Below are 17,410 nucleotides of genomic sequence, written 5' to 3'. Positions count from 1 at the left end.
TGCACAGTAATATGCACTTTTAAAGGTTTTTAATGATTTGCTTTTAATGTCTGATTCTGGCAGCTCTGCCATTTTAGTGCTTTTAGATCTTACAGCTGCCTTTGACACAGTCCACCACACAATTCTTTTAGAGCGCCTGAGAGACTGTGTGGGTGTCAGGGGGACTGCATTAGAGTGGTTCAGATCCTATCTGTCAGAGAGGTCCTTCTCTGTCAGGCTGGGGGACGCCACTTCTTCTTCTGCTCCGCTTTACTGTGGTGTCCCCCAGGGATCTATTCTAGGCCCCATCCTGTTTTCCTTATACATTCTCCCTCTTGGAGAGATTTTTAAGAAACATGGAGTGTTCTATCACTTTTATGCAGATGACTGACAAATTTATATGCCGATTTCAAAAGGCCACGGCCCCCTGACACCCTTTCTCAACTGTCTATGCCATGTCAAGGCTTGGTTAGCCCAGAATTTTTTAATAATGAATGAGGGAAAAACGGAAATTTCAGTTTTTGGTCCGGCCCTCACTGACTTGGGACCATTGCAAAATGATGTGCGTCCCAAAGTCAGCAGCCTTGGCGTCACTATAGACTAGGGATGTCCCGATCCAGGTTTTTGCACTTCCGATCCGATACCGATATTGTTTTTGCACTTCCGATCCGATACCGATACTGACCGATACTGGCCTATCCGAGCATGTATTAAAGTTTAAAGTTATTTAGCCTACTTAGTTGTCAGAATCCTGTTGAAAAGGGTTTTAGTACTCTTGATAACAACTAGCCAGCTGAATTAGGGGAGTTTGAATAATACACAATGGTTGGTAACAAGAAACTGACCTGTTTATTCAAGGATAAACACAAAATAGACAAAATTATACATGACAAACAGAAATGGCATCATTGAACTAGGGCTGGGCGATATGGCCTTTTTTTAATATTGCGATATTTTAAGGCCATATTGCGATACACGATATATATCTCGATATTTTGCCTTAGCCTTGAATGAACACTTGATGCATATAATCACAGCAGTATGATGATTCTATGTGTATACATTAAAACATTCTTCTTCATACTGCATTAATATATGCGACTTTTAAACTTTCATGCAGAGAAGGAAATCACAACTAAAAAAAATCCCTATTTTTTTCATACTGTGTTGATGTGGAAATGTTTGCCTCGGCATTTTGATGGTGTGGGCGTGTGGCACCGAATGGAGATAAGCGTCTCGACAGACGTCACAATATTTGAACAATGATGACGAAAACTGTTTTCTCTGTCGTGTCCGTGTGTCGAAAATTGTTATGCGCTTATTTTTTCATTTGATTTTGTGCGTGGCATAGATTTGCCGTGCGCAGAGGACGCTTGAGCAGGCGCGCACCTTAGCGGCTGCGCTAGCATCACAGCTAACGTTAGCCATGCTGCTACCTCGCTCTCTGCTGGGAGAGGACGTATACGTATGTGACGTATGACGTGACAGTATGTGACGTATGACGTGACAGTATGTGACGTGTGTAAGAAGGTGCGCTTGCTGTCTGTGAGAGGGAGACACAGGAAAGAGTGAGAAGAGCCTGTCGTGTAATGCCAGCAGCTAAAAGCAACTGCGTGAGAATCCACAGACATGTGGATGTGTTGAAGGTGTGCTGGAAAATGCAGAACGGAAATTAGGGAGCAGCAGAAAAGTGGAATGTATTATTTAAATCGGTGCGTTGGAAAACACGGACCGGAGTTTTTTTTAAACTGGATCTGGATTTGCATTTTCCCATGCCTTGCCGATACGCATTTTTTTGCAAATATCGGCGGCCGATCCGATCCAAATATCGGATCGGGACATCCCTACTATAGACAGCCATTTTAAACTTGACAAACAAGTCAATGGCGTTTTAAAATCGTGTTTTTACCATCTTTGTCTTTTAGCAAAGGTAAAACCGTTTTTATCTTTGAACCTTTTTGAACAAGTCGTGCATGCTTTTATTTCAAGTGGCCTGGACTACTGCAATGCACTTTATGCTGGCATTAGCCAAAAAGCTCTCTCCCAGTTGCAGTTAGTCCAGAACGCGGCAGCACGACTTTTAACAGGGGCCAGGAAACGCCAGCATATAACCTCAATTCTTCAGAGTTTGCACTGGCTCCCTGTTCATCTTAGAATTGATTTTAAAACCTTGCTGTTTGTTTTTAAAGCTTTACATGGACTGACACCTCAGTATATCTCGGACCTCATCCAAATTTACACTCCTGCGCGCGCTCTGAGGTCCGAGAGCCAGCTCCAGCTCGTGGTGCCCAAGACCAGACTTAAAACCAGGGGAGACAGGGCCTTCTCTGTGGTCGGCCCTAAGCTCTGGAACACTCTGCCCCTCCATGTTCGAACTGCTTCCACAGTGGAGTGTTTTAAGTCTCGTCTCAAGACCCACTTTTATTCTTTGGCTTTTAACACTACGTGAGTTGTGTGGTCTTCTGTCCTCTGTGTTTTTTTATACATTTTGATTTCTATTTACTATTTTAATTGGTTTTACCCTTTAGAATAGTTTTTAATCATATTCATTTTTATATTGTTTTAATATTGGTTTTATATTTATTTATTTTTTGTTTTTATTCGGTCATTGGTGGAGCATAATATTGTTTTTAATATTGTTTTTAACATGGCTGTGCAGCACTTTGGAAACATTCTTGTTGTTTAAATGTGCTATATAAATAAAGTGGATTGGATTGTTTTATGGCAATATCAACTTTGATCAGTTGCTATGTAGAGTGGCGCTTTCCACCATTTTCAGCAGACTGCATTGCAAAATTATTAACCCCACACCTTGCTCTTACGCAAGATCCACCCAGAAATGGGGCCAAATGAATCCCTTCCCTACTGTATATACAGTACAGGCCAAACGTTTGGACACACCTTCTCCTCATTCAATGTGTTTTCTTTATTTTCATGACTATTTACATTGTAGATTGTCACATCAAAACTATGAATGAACACACGTGGAGTTATGTACTTAACAAAAAAAAAAAGGGGAAATAACTGAAAACATGTTTTGTATTCTAGTTTCTTCAAAATAGCCACCCCTTTGCTCTGATTACTGCTTTGCACACGCTTGGCATTCTCTCCATGAGCTTCAAGAGGTAGTCACTGTCAGAATAATTGTATCTCAGTTATCACAAAACTTTGTGTTTCAATGAGTTCCCGGCGAGCAGACAAAAGCTCTCTTTGATCTTACCAATCAAAAGGCTTGTAAAACTCCACTGTGTAGGATGGGAAGCGACATGAAGGTGTCGGTTTCTTTGATGTATTGTAATCCACAGGAAGATTTTGTCTTGACCCGAGATCTACAAAGAGGAAGCAGGACTTGACCCCCCTCCAGGCACCTTTTCTTTGAACTGTTTTGTAACCAAAGGCGACGGCTGTTTACGACCCCCCACCCTTTAGAAACAGCTGTTGCCATGTAATCAGGGAAAGTCCAAATAACAGAGGAGGCGTACAATCTTTCGTCAGAGCATGGTGGAACGCTGTACAAAGAGTTTCTTCAAAATAGCCACCCTTTGCTCTGATTGCTGCTTTGCACACGCTTGGCATTCTCTCCATGAGCTTCAAGCACACCTGTGAAGTGAAAACCATTTCAGGTGACTGTCAGGTTCAAACACTGATGACATCTATTAAACAAGACAAGAAGCAAGGAATTAAACAAGAGACAGAATTCAATTTAGCTCAATTGAGGAGAAACGTCTGGGCTGTACTCTTTGTTAAAACAGAAAATAAGCAGATATTAACAGTAAATGAACAAGTGGATTAATAATTCATTTTTACAGTTTGTCCCTCATAAAATAAAAGGTAGATAAATGACACAATATTGTCAGGTTCAAACACTGATGACATCTATTAAACAAGACAAGAAGCAAGGAATTAAACAAGAGACATAATTCAATTTAGCTCAATCGAGGAGAAACGTCTGGGCTGTACTCTTTTACAGTGTTCCACCACGCTCTGACGGAAGATTGCACGCCTCCTCTTTTCTTTGGACTTTCTCTGATTACATGGCAACAGCTGTTTCTAAAGGGAGGGGGGGTCGTAAACAGCCGTCGCCTTTGGTTACAAAACAGTTCAAAGAAAAGGTGCCTTTGTAGATCTCGGGTCAAGACAAAATCTTCCTGTGGATTACAAAACATCAAAGAAACCGACACCTTCATGTCGCTTCCCATCCTACACAGTGGAGTTTTACAAGCCTTTTGATTGGTAAGATCAAAGACAGCTTTTGTCTGCTTGCCGGGAACTCACTGAAACACTTAGATACAATTATTCTGACAGTGACTACCTCTTGAAGCTCATGGAGAGAATGCCAAGAGTGTGCAAAGCAGTACCGTATTTTCCGCACTATTAGCCGCACCTAAAAACCACAAATTTACTCAAAAGCTGACAGTGCGGCTTATAACCCGGTGCGCTTTATATATGGATTAATATTAAGATTCATTTTCATAAAGTTTCGGTCTCGCAACTACGGTAAACAGCCGCCATCTTTTTTCCCCGTAGAAGAGGAAGTGCTTCTTCTTCTACGCAAGCAACCGCCAAGGTAAGCACCCGCCCCCATAGAACAGGAAGCGCTTCTTCTTCTACTGTAAGCAACCACCCGCCCGCGTAGAAGAAGAAGAAGAAGCGCGCGGATATTACGTTTCATTTCCTTTGTGTGTTTACATCTGTAAAGACCACAAAATGGCTCCTACTAAGCGACAGGTTTCCGGTTCATGAAAAGACGCAATCTCTCCATCCGCACACGGACTACTATTTCACAGCAACTGCCTAAAGACTTTCAAGAAAAGCTGGCTACTTTCCGTGCATATTGTAAAAACAAGATAGCTGAAAAAAAGATCCGGCCAGAGAACATTATCAACATGGACGAGGTTCCACTGACTTTTGATATTCCTGTGAACCGCACTGTGGATACAACGGGAGCACGTACGGTGAATATTAGTCCTTAAATAAAATAGTGAACAGTGAGCACACACAATAAATAACTGCTAAAATTCGGACTTACATGGAGCTGTGAGATGTTGAAGTTCGATTTGACAGGGCAAAGTTCCCACGTTTCATTTTCCAGAAACATCCGCAGCTCCTCCAGTCGAGCCCTAAGAAATTGAAAAGGGGGAGAAATGAATCAAATGTGTACACTTACAATTACAAAAGAAAGAAAGGTTGCACATTTGAACTGTCAATATAACAATTGTCTCTGTCACGTTCAAACACTGTGATATCTATTAAACAAGACAAAAGGCAAGGAATCAAACAGAGACAGAATTAAATTTGGACTCAATATTGCACTCTCTGCACAGTCCTGCACCACGCTCTGACGAAGAAGGTTTTCGTCTCCTCTTTTAATTCAGATGTTCCATGTTCACGCACCAACATATGTCACAGCAGGAATGGTAAGTGTGTAAAAGAGTCATTGTTTTCGGTCGCTTTGAAGTCCAAGAAGAGGATTTCTCGGGCTTGGGCTCTTCCTGGATCCAGCTGGGGCAGGTGTTGGGAGGACAATGGATAACCCCTCCCGTCTCCTGACCACAGGGACTTCAAGAGGGCAGCGGGTCGTAAATAGCGTTGACTTCAGTTACCAAATAGTTGGAAGAGAGTTTGTGAAATACTTCAAAGAGAGTTCGTTTAACACTTCAAAGAGAGTTCCTCTGGGAGTTGAGCAGATCCTGCCATCTGTCCGTGTTCAAATCACAGTGGCGTTTCACGAGCCTTCTTCCTCTTGTTAGGCCTCGAAATACAGCATTCATAATACAACGTTTCTTTTGCGATAACTTACAAACAATTATTCCAACAGTCTCAAGGAACTTTACAAAGCCAAGGAGCGAGAGGCCTTCAAATGGGAGAAAAAAAAAGTGAAGATGAGTTGAATGAAGTGACAGGGAGGGGGAGACGATGCATGTCAAGTGTGGAAGAGCAGCACATGGCACCCTTGAGGCTCCTCGGTGTTGTTTCACCATACTTCACTTACATTAAATCAAGGCTGGGGAACACTCAAGGGGACTCTCGTGTTAAGGCAATGGATTTTACATTTATATTTTCATCTCAGCCTGTTAAGTTGACTCAGTCTCCAGGGAAACAAGCAGTATTGTGTATGTAATACTTACATTCTCAGTTGGTCCGTCACTACTGTAATCTAAGCATCATGCCTCTGTGCATTCTCCATTTTCATAATATTACTTAATTATACATATGAAGTATTATCGATGACGCCTGACAGGTAATCACAGCAGCGTTGTGGCGCTGTTTTAGTCCTGGCACACATAATGAGGTGGATGACAGCGGGTTACTATATCACGGCTATGATTGAGTGTCAACTCTTAAAACGTGGCACGCTGTGAGCCTGGAAAATGTCTGCAAAGTGAGGCGTTTTCTAACAAATCTCACCTGTGGTAGTTTTTGAAATACTTCACATTCTGGCGCTTAATGAATAATTATGTGTAAGTTATCACACAACTCTTATGCTTAAAGGCCGTTGCTATAGTTGTTATCAATTGTGCTGAAGTTGTATTTTTCTATCTGTGCAAAGGGACAACTTGCAATCTTGGACTGCGAGTTGTATCGTATCAGTGTTTGTGTCCTGCTGACTGCCAAGGGCGAACATCGAGTACCTCGACGCAGACAAAGCAGAGACAGGGCGATATCATGGATTTCCCGCAGGGATCAATAAAGTACTTTCTATTCTATTCTGTCACGAGTGTCAGCACATTTCCATTTCATGAATAGTCATATATTATGTCTAACTGGGGCTGCTGATTTTACCCCCCTTCCTTCAGAAGCAGCCTCAGTGATGTAACCAGGGACCTCCCAAATAAATAGAGGAGCACGTGGGCTGTGCCTTAGGGCGTAGGTTGGAACTGTAACTGAGTGTACAGCCCAATACCTCTCTCCCCATTGAGCAGAATTGAACTCTGTCTCTGCATGATTCCTTGCTTCTTGTCTGTTTAATAGATGTCATCAGTGTTTGAACCTGACAATCACGGCTATGATTGAGTGTCCACTCTTAAAACGTGGCACGCTGTTATTCTGGAAAATGTCTGCAAAGTGAGGCGTTTTCTAACAAATCTCACCTGTGGTAGTTTTTGAAATACTTCACACTCTGGCGCTTAATGAATAATTATGTGTAAGTTATCACACAACTCTTATGCTTAAAGGCCGTTGCTATAGTTGTTATCAATTGTGCTGAAGTTGTACTTTTCTATCTGTGCAATCTTGGACTGCGAGTCGTATCGTATCAGTGTTTGCGTCCAGACCCGGCCTGCTGACTGCCAAGGGCGAACATCGAGTACCTTGACGCAGACAAAGCAGAGACAGTGTGATATCATGGATTTCCCCCAGGGATCAATAAAGTACTTTCTATTCTATTCTATCACGAGTGTCAGCACATTTCCATTTCATTAATAGTCATATATTGTGTCTAACTGGGGCCGCTGAAATGACCCCCCTTCCTTCAGAAGCAGCCTCAGTGATGTAACCAGGGACCTCCCAAATAAATAGAGGAGCACGTGGGCTGTGCCTTAAGGCGTAGGTTGGAACTGTGACTGAGTGTACAGCCCAATACCTCTCTCCCCATTGAGCAGAATTTAACTCTGTCTCTGCATGATTCCTTGCATCTTGTCTGTTTAATAGATGTCATCAGTGTTTGAACCTGACAATCACGGCTATGATTGAGTGTCAACTCTTAAAACGTGGCACGCTGTGAGCCTGGAAAATGTCTGCAAAGTGTGGCGTTTTCTAACAAATCTCACCTGTGGTAGGTTTTGAAATACTTCACACTCTGGCGCTTAATGAATAATTATGTGTAAGTTATCACACAACTCTTATGCTTAAAGGCCGTTGCTATAGTTGTTATCAATTGTGCTGAAGTTGTACTTTTCTATCTGTGCAATCTTGGATTGCGAGTCGTCTCGTATCGGTGTTTGCGTCCAGACCCGGCCTGCTGACTGCCAAGGGCGATCATCGAGTACCTTGACGCAGACAAAGCAGAGACAGGGCGGTATCATGAATTTCCCCCAGGGATCAATAAAGTACTGTGGTGGAATTTATGACCTCCATCCATCCATCCATCTTCTTCCGCTTATCCGAGGTCGGGTCGCGGGGGCAGCAGCTTAAGCAGGGAAGCCCAGACTTCCCTCTCCCCAGCCACTTCGTCCAGCTCCTCCCGGGGGATCCCAAGGCATTCCCAGGCCAGCCGGGAGACATAGTCTTCCCAGCGTGTCCTGGGTCTTCCCCGTGGCCTCCTACCGGTCGGACGTGCCCGAAACACCTTCCTAGGGAGGCGTTCGGGGGGCATCCTGACCAGATGCCCGAACCACCTCATCTGGCTCCTCTCCATGTGGAGGAGCAGCGGCTTTACTTTGAGCTCCCCCCAAATGACAGAGCTTCTCACCCTATCTCTAAGGGAGAGCCCCGCCACTCGGCGGAGGAAACTCATTTCGGCCGCTTGTACCCGTGATCTTGTCCTTTCGGTCATGACCCAAAGCTCATGACCATAGGTGAGGATGGGAACGTAGATCGACCGGTAAATCGAGAGCTTTGCCTTCCGGCTCAGCTCCTTCTTCACCACAACGGATCGATACAGCGTCCGCATTACTGAAGACGCCGCACCGATCCGCCTGTCGATCTCACGATCCACTCTTCCCCCACTCGTGAACAAGACTCCGAGGTACTTGAACTCCTCCACTTGGGGCAAGATCTCCTCCCCAACCCGGAGATGGCACTCCACCCTTTTCCGGGAGAGAACCATGGACTCGGACTTGGAGGTGCTGATTCCCATCCCAGTCGCTTCACACTCAGCTGCAAACCGATCCAGTGAGAGCTGAAGATCTTGGCCGGAGGAAGCCATCAGGACCACATCATCTGCAAATAGCAGAGACCTAATCCTGCAGCCACCAAACCAGATACCCTCAACGCCCTGACTGCGCCTAGAAATTCTGTCCATAAAGGTTATGAACAGAATCGGTGACAAAGGGGAGCCTTGGCGAAGTCCAACCCTCACTGGAAACGTGTCCGACTTACTGCCGGCAATGCGGACCAAGCTCTGACACTGATTATACAGGGAGCGAACTGCCACAATCAGACAGTCCGTTACCCCATACTCTCTGAGCACTCCCCACAGGACTTCCCGAGGGACACGGTCGAATGCCTTCTCCAAGTCCACAAAGCACATGTAGACTGGTTGGGCAAACTCCCATGCACCCTCAAGGACCCTGCCGAGAGTATAGAGCTGGTCCACAGTTCCACGACCAGGACGAAAACCACACTGTTCCTCCTGAATCCGAGGTTCGACTATCCGGCGTAGCCTCCTCTCCAGTACACCTGAATAGACCTTACCGGGAAGGCTGAGGAGTGTGGAGTGTCGCAGGATATCCACACATTCTTGCCATCTCTGTCGTAGCATAGCTTTCGTCGGTAAAGTGTGCGGAACAAACGTCCAATTTCTTGCCACTTTCGCATCTTTGGGCCACTGGTGCAACTTGAATCCGTCCCTGTTGGTGTTGTTACACCCTCCGACAACACACCGACGAGACACATGAGGGAAACACATAAATGGCCAAGTAGACCAAGTCTATGCATGATTCTCGATTCATCCAACGTCTCCGGAGGACGTTGTCTGTATGCATGACAACTCAATCCAACCTTGTACCATTTGATTATGGGTAAATAAAACTTTTGTACTAAATTCACTTTTGTTGCTGTTTAAGATTCGGACCTTCCACCACAGTACTTTCTATTCTATTTTATTCTATCACGAGTGTCAGCACATCTCCATTTCATTAGTAGTCCATACTTGCCAACCCTCCCGGATTTTGCGGGAGACTCCCGAAATTCAGCGCCTCTCCCGAAAACCTCCCGGGACAAATTTTCTCCCGCAAATCTCCCGAAATTCAGGCGGAGCTGGAGGCCACGCCCCCTCCAGCTCCATGCGGACCTGAGTGACGTGTTGACAGCCTGTTCACACGTCCGCTTTCCCACAATATAAACAGCTAATGATCGAGGGCGAGTTCTTGGTTTCTTATGTGGGTTTATTGTTAGGCAGTTTCATTAACGTCCTCCCAGCGCGGTAACAACACACAACAACAGCAGTCAAGTTTTCGTCTGCCGTAAAGCAGTTCGTCTGCCGTAAACAGCAATGTTGTGACACTTTTAAACATGATAATGCTGCCATGTACTGTACATGCATATGTGACCCACCCATAATGTGTCACATTTTTGTGTTGATTTATTTATTTTATTTTGTGGTTTGAATTCGTTTTTGGAGCTGTCGTTCCACATTTATCAGTATTCACATTGGTCAGTAGGGGGCAGTAGGGCGTTTCTTCCCAATTGAATGCAATCACCTGCAGACCGGAAGTGTCTTGTCATTCTGATGAGAGCGACCAGTCTGTGAACAATTGAAACGTCCTGTGTGCTTTTTCCTCCTGTATAACAGGTTAGTTTTGGTGAATCAACTCACTGAATAATATCCATGTGATCTTTATAAATTTAAGTACACATTCTGATGGTGGAGCCTGACTCTAAAGTGTTTGTGAGTTGTAGTTTGTATTTGTGAATGAATCCAGTGCACAGCTGCAGTAATCAATACAAAAAGGCGACGTGAGTGCGCAATGTTTATATAGGAACTTCTGATCCTAATTCAGACTCCCAAATTAGAGCTCCCGTTTTCTTATTGATTTTATAATGTATATTTGTATAATGTGTGTGTTCTGAAATAGTGACAGAGAATAGAACAAGGATGGACAATTCAACCCTTAACTCAACAATGAGTAGATGAGTGTTATGTGTGTGTATATGTGTAAATAAATGAACACTGAAATTCAAGTATTTATTTTATTTATTTATATATATATACATATATATATATATATATATACACATATATATATACATATATATATGTAATAAAATATATATATATATATATATATATATAGCTAGAATTCACTGAAAGTCAAGTATTGCTTATATATATATATATCTTAACCACGCCTCCAACCACGCCCCCCACCCCCCGAAATCGGAGGTCTCAAGGTTGGCAAGTATGGAATAATCATATATTGTGTCTAACTGGGGCTGCTGATTTGACCCCCCTTCCTTCAGAAGCAGCCTCAGTGATGTAGCCAGGGACCTCCCAAATAAATAGAGGAGCACGTGGGCTGTGCCTTAGGGCGTAGGTTGGAACTGTAACTGAGTGTACAGCCCAACACCTCTCTCCTCATTGAGCAAAATTGAACTCTGTCTCTGCATGATTCCTTGCTTCTTGTCTGTTTAATAAATGTCATCAGTGTTTGAACCTGACAAAACATGGCACGATGTTAGCCTGGAAAATGTCTGCCAAGTGGAGCGTGTTCTAACAAATCTCACCTGTGGTAGTTTTTGAAATAGTTCACACTCTGGCGCTTAATGGACTCCTGCAGGACCTCCGATTTACTGCCGCAGAATTCTTCACCCACTTGCATTAACCTGGAAAGAGCGAGGGAGGAAACGGCAATTAGTTAAGATAAGATAAGATGTTGGGCTGTTAACAACAGCGGCGTGGAAGTGGGGATGTTGTACACTGCTCCGGTGATTCGGCGATGTGTGGTGTTGGAGTTGTCCGACTTTTTGTGCGGCTGTAAACGCATCACTGGCTAAGTGCCATATGTGCATGTGTTGGCGCAAGTGAGAAAGAGCGAGCGGCTGCTGTTGATATAACAAAGTTGCTGGTTTGTACTGCAGAAAATGACCAGTTTTGCTAGATATCATTGTTTTTACTAATGTTTTGGTGATGTGTTTATGGCCAAACAATAAAGAGTTTTGCTCAGTAAAGTGACGGATGGAATTCATGTCCTCAAAGCGTCTCGACAGACGTTACAATATTTGAACAATGATGACGAAAACTGTTTTCTCTGTCGTGTCGAAAATTGTTATGCGCTTATTTTTTTTATTTGATTTTGTGCGTGGCATAGATTTGCCGTGCGCAGAGGACGCTTGAGCAGTGCGCAATTGCACAGGCGCGCACCTTAGAGGGAACATTGCTGTTACTGTATCGATTCAAAGATGAAATACCCGTCTCTACACCTGGTGCTAATAAAGACACCCCGGCGGTTATTTGCTCATGTGAACCAAGCAACAATAGGATTTTAAAATACAACAATAATTGGAGTATTCATTTTGAGAAGCCCCAGTAAATACAATTTAAAAATTAAAGCTGCAAGCAGCATTGGTCGGGCCCGCGTATTTGGCAGGTGCTAGTCCTAAGTGTCCCAATACTTTTGTCTACTTTTAGTCTGAAGTGTCCCAAGACTTTTGTCTAGTGTACCTACCTTGTCTGCATTGTGTGGGCACGTTGGTGCTTCCTGCTTTTGAGCAGCCATCTTAAAAAAAGAGCAGCGCAGCAGCATCAGCGCAGCGGGTCTTTGAAGGGTCATAAAATCAAAACCGGAGCAGTAAGAAAAAAAGCGCTTCTGTCATTGTAATCACAAGGGTTCAATCTCTCTCCTGTGTTAGTTTGAAGGCGAAACGACAAACGCGCTCAGAGGAGTTCATTTTTGAAGGAAGGTGACCGGTTTTTACAAAAAATGTGTTTTGAAGGGGGAATAGCAAACTTCTTGTTGATTTTTGCTGGGGGTTGTCAATTTATGAAATGTAGGTCTAAGTGAGACCTACGGAGAGGATTTTGTTTCATGTCTCTCCGACCTTCCCAGTGGGAGTTACAGGCAGTTTTGTCATTTTTTTCTTCCGAGGAGCAGTTTTTTCTCCGTTTTATTCAAAAATTGCTCTAGAGCGCAATTTTTAAATTTGGGGTTAGGTTTTTTTTATTAGATCGCAATTTTTGCCAGTCCTGATGTGTGCGTTCAGTTTGGTGAGTTTTGAAGCGTGTTAAGGGGGTCAAATTACAGCTCAAAGAGGCAAAAGTTACTGTTTTTAGTACTTTCTTGTCTTGAAGGGGGAATTGCCAACTTCCTGTTGATTTTAGCCCGAGAATGTACTATCATGAAATATAGGTCTAAGTCAGACCTACATAGAGGTTTTTGTTTCATGTCTCTCCGACCTTCCTAGTGGGAGTTACAGGCAGTATAGTTTTTTTCCCCCTAGGGGGCGCTAGAGCGCAATTTTGAGTTTTGTGGTTCGTTTTTTTTTTTTTAAAAGGCAATTTTCGCAGGTCCTGATGTGTGGGTCAAATATGGTGAGTTTTGAAGCATGTTAAGTGGGTCAAATTAGTGCTCGAAGAGGCGGCGGAAGAAGAAAGAAAGAAAGAATAATAATAAAACCTTACAATAACAATAGGTCCTTATGTCCCATTGCATAAGGACTCCCTGTGGGAGTCCTTTTGCAATGGGCCATTGCGGGCCCTAATAATTAAAGCTGCAAGCAGCGTTGGTCGGGCCCGCGTATTTGGCAGGTGCTAGTCCTAAGTGTCCCAATACTTTTGTCCAGTTTTAGTCCTAAGTGTCCCAATACTTTTGTCAAGTTGTAGTCCCAAGTGTCCCAATACTTTTGTCAAGTTGTAGTCCCAAGTGTCCCAATACTTTTGTCCAATTTTCGGCCTAAGTGTCCCAATACTTTTGTCCAGTTTTCGGCCTAAGTGTCCCAATACTTTTGTCCGGTGGTAGTCATAAGTGTCCCAAGACTTTTGTCTAGTGTACCTACCTTGTCTGCATTGTGTGGGCACGCTGGTGCTTCCTGCTTTTAAGCAGCCATCTTAAAAAAAACAGCAGCGCAGCAGCATCAGCGCAGCGGGTCTTTGAAGGGTCATAAAATCAAAACCGGAGCAGTTAGAAAAAAAGCGCTTCTGTCATTGTAATCACAAGGGTTCAATCTCTCTCCTGTGTTAGTTTGAAGCCGAAACGACAAATGCGCTCAGAGGAGATAGTTTTTGAAGGAAGGTGACCGGTTTTTACAAAAAATGTGTTTTGAAGGGGGAATAGCAAACTTCTTGTTGATTTTTGCTGGGGGTTGTCAATTTATGAAATGTAGGTCTAAGTGGGACCTACATAGAGGTTTTTGTTTCATGTCTCTCCGACCTTCCCAGTGGGAGTTACAGGCAGTTTTGTCATTTTTTTTCTTCCGAGGAGCAGTTTTTTCTCCGTTTTATTCAAAAATTGCTCTAGAGCGCAATTTTTAAATTTGGGGTTAGGTTTTTTTTAATTAGATCGCAATTTTTGCCAGTCCTGATGTGTGCGTTCAGTTTGGTGAGTTTTGAAGCGTGTTAAGGGGGTCAAATTACAGCTCAAAGAGGCAAAAGTTACTGTTTTTAGTACTTTTTTGTCTTGAAGGGGGAATTGCCAACTTCCTGTTGATTTTAGCCCGAGAATGTACTATTATGAAATGTAGGTCTAAGTCAGACCTACATAGAGGTTTTTGTTTCATGTCTCTCCGACCTTCCTAGTGGGAGTTACAGGCAGTATAGTTTTTTTTCCCCCTAGGGGGCGCTAGAGCGCAATTTTGAGTTTTGTGGGGTTTTTTTTTTTTTAAAAAGGCAATTTTCGCAGGTCCTGATGTGTGGGTCAAATATGGTGAGTTTTGAAGCATGTTAAGTGGGTCAAATTAGTGCTCGAAGAGGCGGCGGAAGAAGAAAGAAAGAAAGAAAGAAAGAATAATAATAAAACCTTACAATAACAATAGGTCCTTATGTCCCATTGCATAAGGACTCCCTGTGGGAGTCCTTTTGCAATGGGCCATTGCGGGCCCTAATTATGTCCCATTGCATAAGGACTCCCTGTGGGAGTCCTTTTGCAATGGGCCATTGCGGGCCCTAATAATTAAAGCTGCAAGCAGCGTTGGTCTGGCCCGCGTATTTGGCAGGTGCTAGTCCTAAGTGTCCCAATACTTTTGTCCAGTTTTAGTCCCAAGTGTCCCAATACTTTTGGCAAGTTGTAGTCCTAAGTGTCCCAATACTTTTGTCAAGTTGTAGTCCCAAGTGTCCCAATACTTTTGTCCAGTTTTCGGCCTAAGTGTCCCAATACTTTTGTCCAGTTTTCGGCCTAAGTGTCCCAATACTTTTGTCCGGTGGTAGTCATAAGTGTCCCAATACTTTTGTCTAGTGTACCTACCTTGTCTGCATTGTGTGGGCACGCTGGTGCTTCCTGCTTTTAAGCAGCCATCTTAAAAAAACAGCAGCGCAGCAGCATCAGCGCAGCGGGTCTTTGAAGGGTCATAAAATCAAAACCGGAGCAGGTATTAAAACGCTGTTCTGTTATTTTATACACAAGGGTTTAATCTCTCTCCTGTGTTAGTTTGAAGCCGAAACGACAAATGCGCTCAGAGGAGTTCGTTTTTGAAGGAAGGTGACCGGTTTTTACAGAAAATGTGTTTTGAAGGGGGAATAGCAAACTTCCTGTTGATTTTTGCTGGGGGTTGTCAATTTATGAAATGTAGGTCTAAGTGAGACCTACGGAGAGGTTTTTGTTTCATGTCTCTCCGACCTTCCCGGTGGGAGTTACAGGCAGTTTTGTCATTTTTTTTCTTCCGAGGAGCAGTTTTTTCTCCGTTTTATTCAAAAATTGCTCTAGAGCGCAATTTTTAAATTTGGGGTTAGGTTTTTTTTTTTATTAGATCGCAATTTTTGCCAGTCCTGATGTGTGCGTTCAGTTTGGTGAGTTTTGAAGCGTGTTAAGGGGGTCAAATTACAGCTCAAAGAGGCAAAAGTTACTGTTTTTAGTACTTTTTTGTCTTGAAGGGGGAATTGCCAACTTCCTGTTGATTTCTGCCCGATGATATACGATTATGAAATATAGGTCTAAGTCAGACCTACATAGAGGTTTTTGTTTCATGTCTCTCCGACCTTCATAGTGGGAGTTACAGGCAGTATAGTTTGTTTTCCCCTAGGGGGCGCTAGAGCGCAATTTTGAGTTTTGTGGGTTTTTTTTTTTTTTTAAAAGGCAATTTTCGCAGGTCCTGATGTGTGGGTCAAATATGGTGAGTTTTGAAGCATGTTAAGTGGGTCAAATTACAGTTTAATGTGGCGGTGGAAGAATAAAGAATAAAGAATAAAGAATAAAACCTTACAAATACAATAGGTCCTTATGTCCCATTGCATAAGGACTCCCTTCGGGAGTCCTTTTGCAATGGGCCATGCGGGCCCTAAAAAGACAACAATACCTGCTGATGACATCCAATACTACTATGAAGTCATCATATTTGAAGTTGGACATGTCGGTCCCCAGGATGTAAGCCTTCACCTTTAACTGGACATCCTGGTGAAAAGGAGAAGTTCTCATTGAAGTGCACTTTTAGCAGTGAGTGTGAAAATGACAAATGCAAAGAGCACAACCTGCCAGATCCTGGTGAGTCCGTGCTCCAGCTTCTTCTTCACGTAGCTGCGGTCCACCACCAGGTCATCAGACTGGGAGGCATCTGTGCATTGGAGACAGAGAGAGAGAGAGGCTGAGGAACAGCACACATCTTTCTTCCTATTCTTTTCTTTGTGTCTTTCCAGCGCGACAAGCGGGAATTCATTACGGTGCAACAATGGAGGAGAAAATAATGCAACCTTAGAGAAGGATCCATAGACATCATATATCCTAAATTACAGACTATAAACCCTTACTTTTTGTTAGACTTTGAACCCTGCGGCTTATAAAACAGAGCGGATAATTTATGGATTTTTCTTTGCAAAAGGCCATAATGAAAATAATAATACTAAAAAAAACAGGGTGTGTTATTTTTTGTGCTATGGCGTCACTTTTTGGACAAAGTCGTTCATTGAGGTTGCTGCAGTGTAATTCCATTTGGGGGTTTTAACAACCGGAAGTCAAGTGCCGTTTTGTCTTCTAATCGTCCATAGCGTTTCTACTCGTGTGGATTGTTCAATCATCACTTCAAGCAACGTTTGTAAGTTTTACAATATAACTAAAACTCTTTATACTTAACAATCCCATGTGTGATGTTTGTTAACAGTGTTTTCATGCATATTTGTGCATGCTGTCGTAATGTAATGTCATTAGCATCAGCTAATATACTAACACGGTTATGAGTGTCTATAATTATATATATATATATCAGTGTTTCCCACACATTCATTTATTTGTGGCGGCCCGCCACGAAAGAATTACGTCCGCCACAAATGGATTTTTCGGCTTTTGACTCGCTCGACCGCTCATAAAAGCAATGGGACTGTCTGTGAATGTTGCTTGTAGTTACAGCTCCGGTGCAGTAGGTGGCGGTAGCCTACTATGCATTGTAACTCCGCCAATAGCACTTAATTCACCTGATGAGCCAGAAGAAGAAGAAGTTGAAGAGGGACGGACGGACGGGATCAAAATACGAGGGTAATATAAGTTATAGGTAGATAGGTTATAGCTGCATCGCTCGCGGCTCGTCATATATTTAACGCTAATCCGCGATTTCACCGAGCGTTTCACTGACGGTGAGCAGCCTGACGCTGCTTCATTAACACCGCCGCTGTTTGACTCAGTCACCTGTTTTC

The 17,410-nt window shown here is 43.3% G+C and overlaps 1 protein-coding gene across 3 annotated transcripts in view; it reads right to left on the bottom strand.

Annotated features, from left to right (window-relative positions):
* vps50 (VPS50 EARP/GARPII complex subunit) overlaps positions 1 to 17,410 on the bottom strand; it is a 421,495-nt gene that overhangs the window by 178,527 nt on the left and 225,558 nt on the right. For all 3 annotated transcript variants that reach the window (XM_061983218.1, XM_061983220.1, XM_061983219.1), the window contains exons 14-17: positions 16,256 to 16,338; positions 16,084 to 16,178; positions 11,365 to 11,463; positions 5,009 to 5,099 (exon numbers count right to left, since the gene is read on the bottom strand). In XM_061983218.1, coding sequence (XP_061839202.1) covers positions 5,009 to 5,099; positions 11,365 to 11,463; positions 16,084 to 16,178; positions 16,256 to 16,338 — 368 coding nt within the window. The remainder of the gene's footprint in view (positions 1 to 5,008; positions 5,100 to 11,364; positions 11,464 to 16,083; positions 16,179 to 16,255; positions 16,339 to 17,410) is intronic.

Source organism: Nerophis lumbriciformis, linkage group LG21, assembly GCF_033978685.3.
Source record: "Nerophis lumbriciformis linkage group LG21, RoL_Nlum_v2.1, whole genome shotgun sequence".
Taxonomy (NCBI): domain Eukaryota; kingdom Metazoa; phylum Chordata; class Actinopteri; order Syngnathiformes; family Syngnathidae; genus Nerophis; species Nerophis lumbriciformis.
The sequence above is the reverse complement of the archived record's forward strand: the minus strand, read 5'-3'. Positions and strand labels throughout refer to the sequence as shown.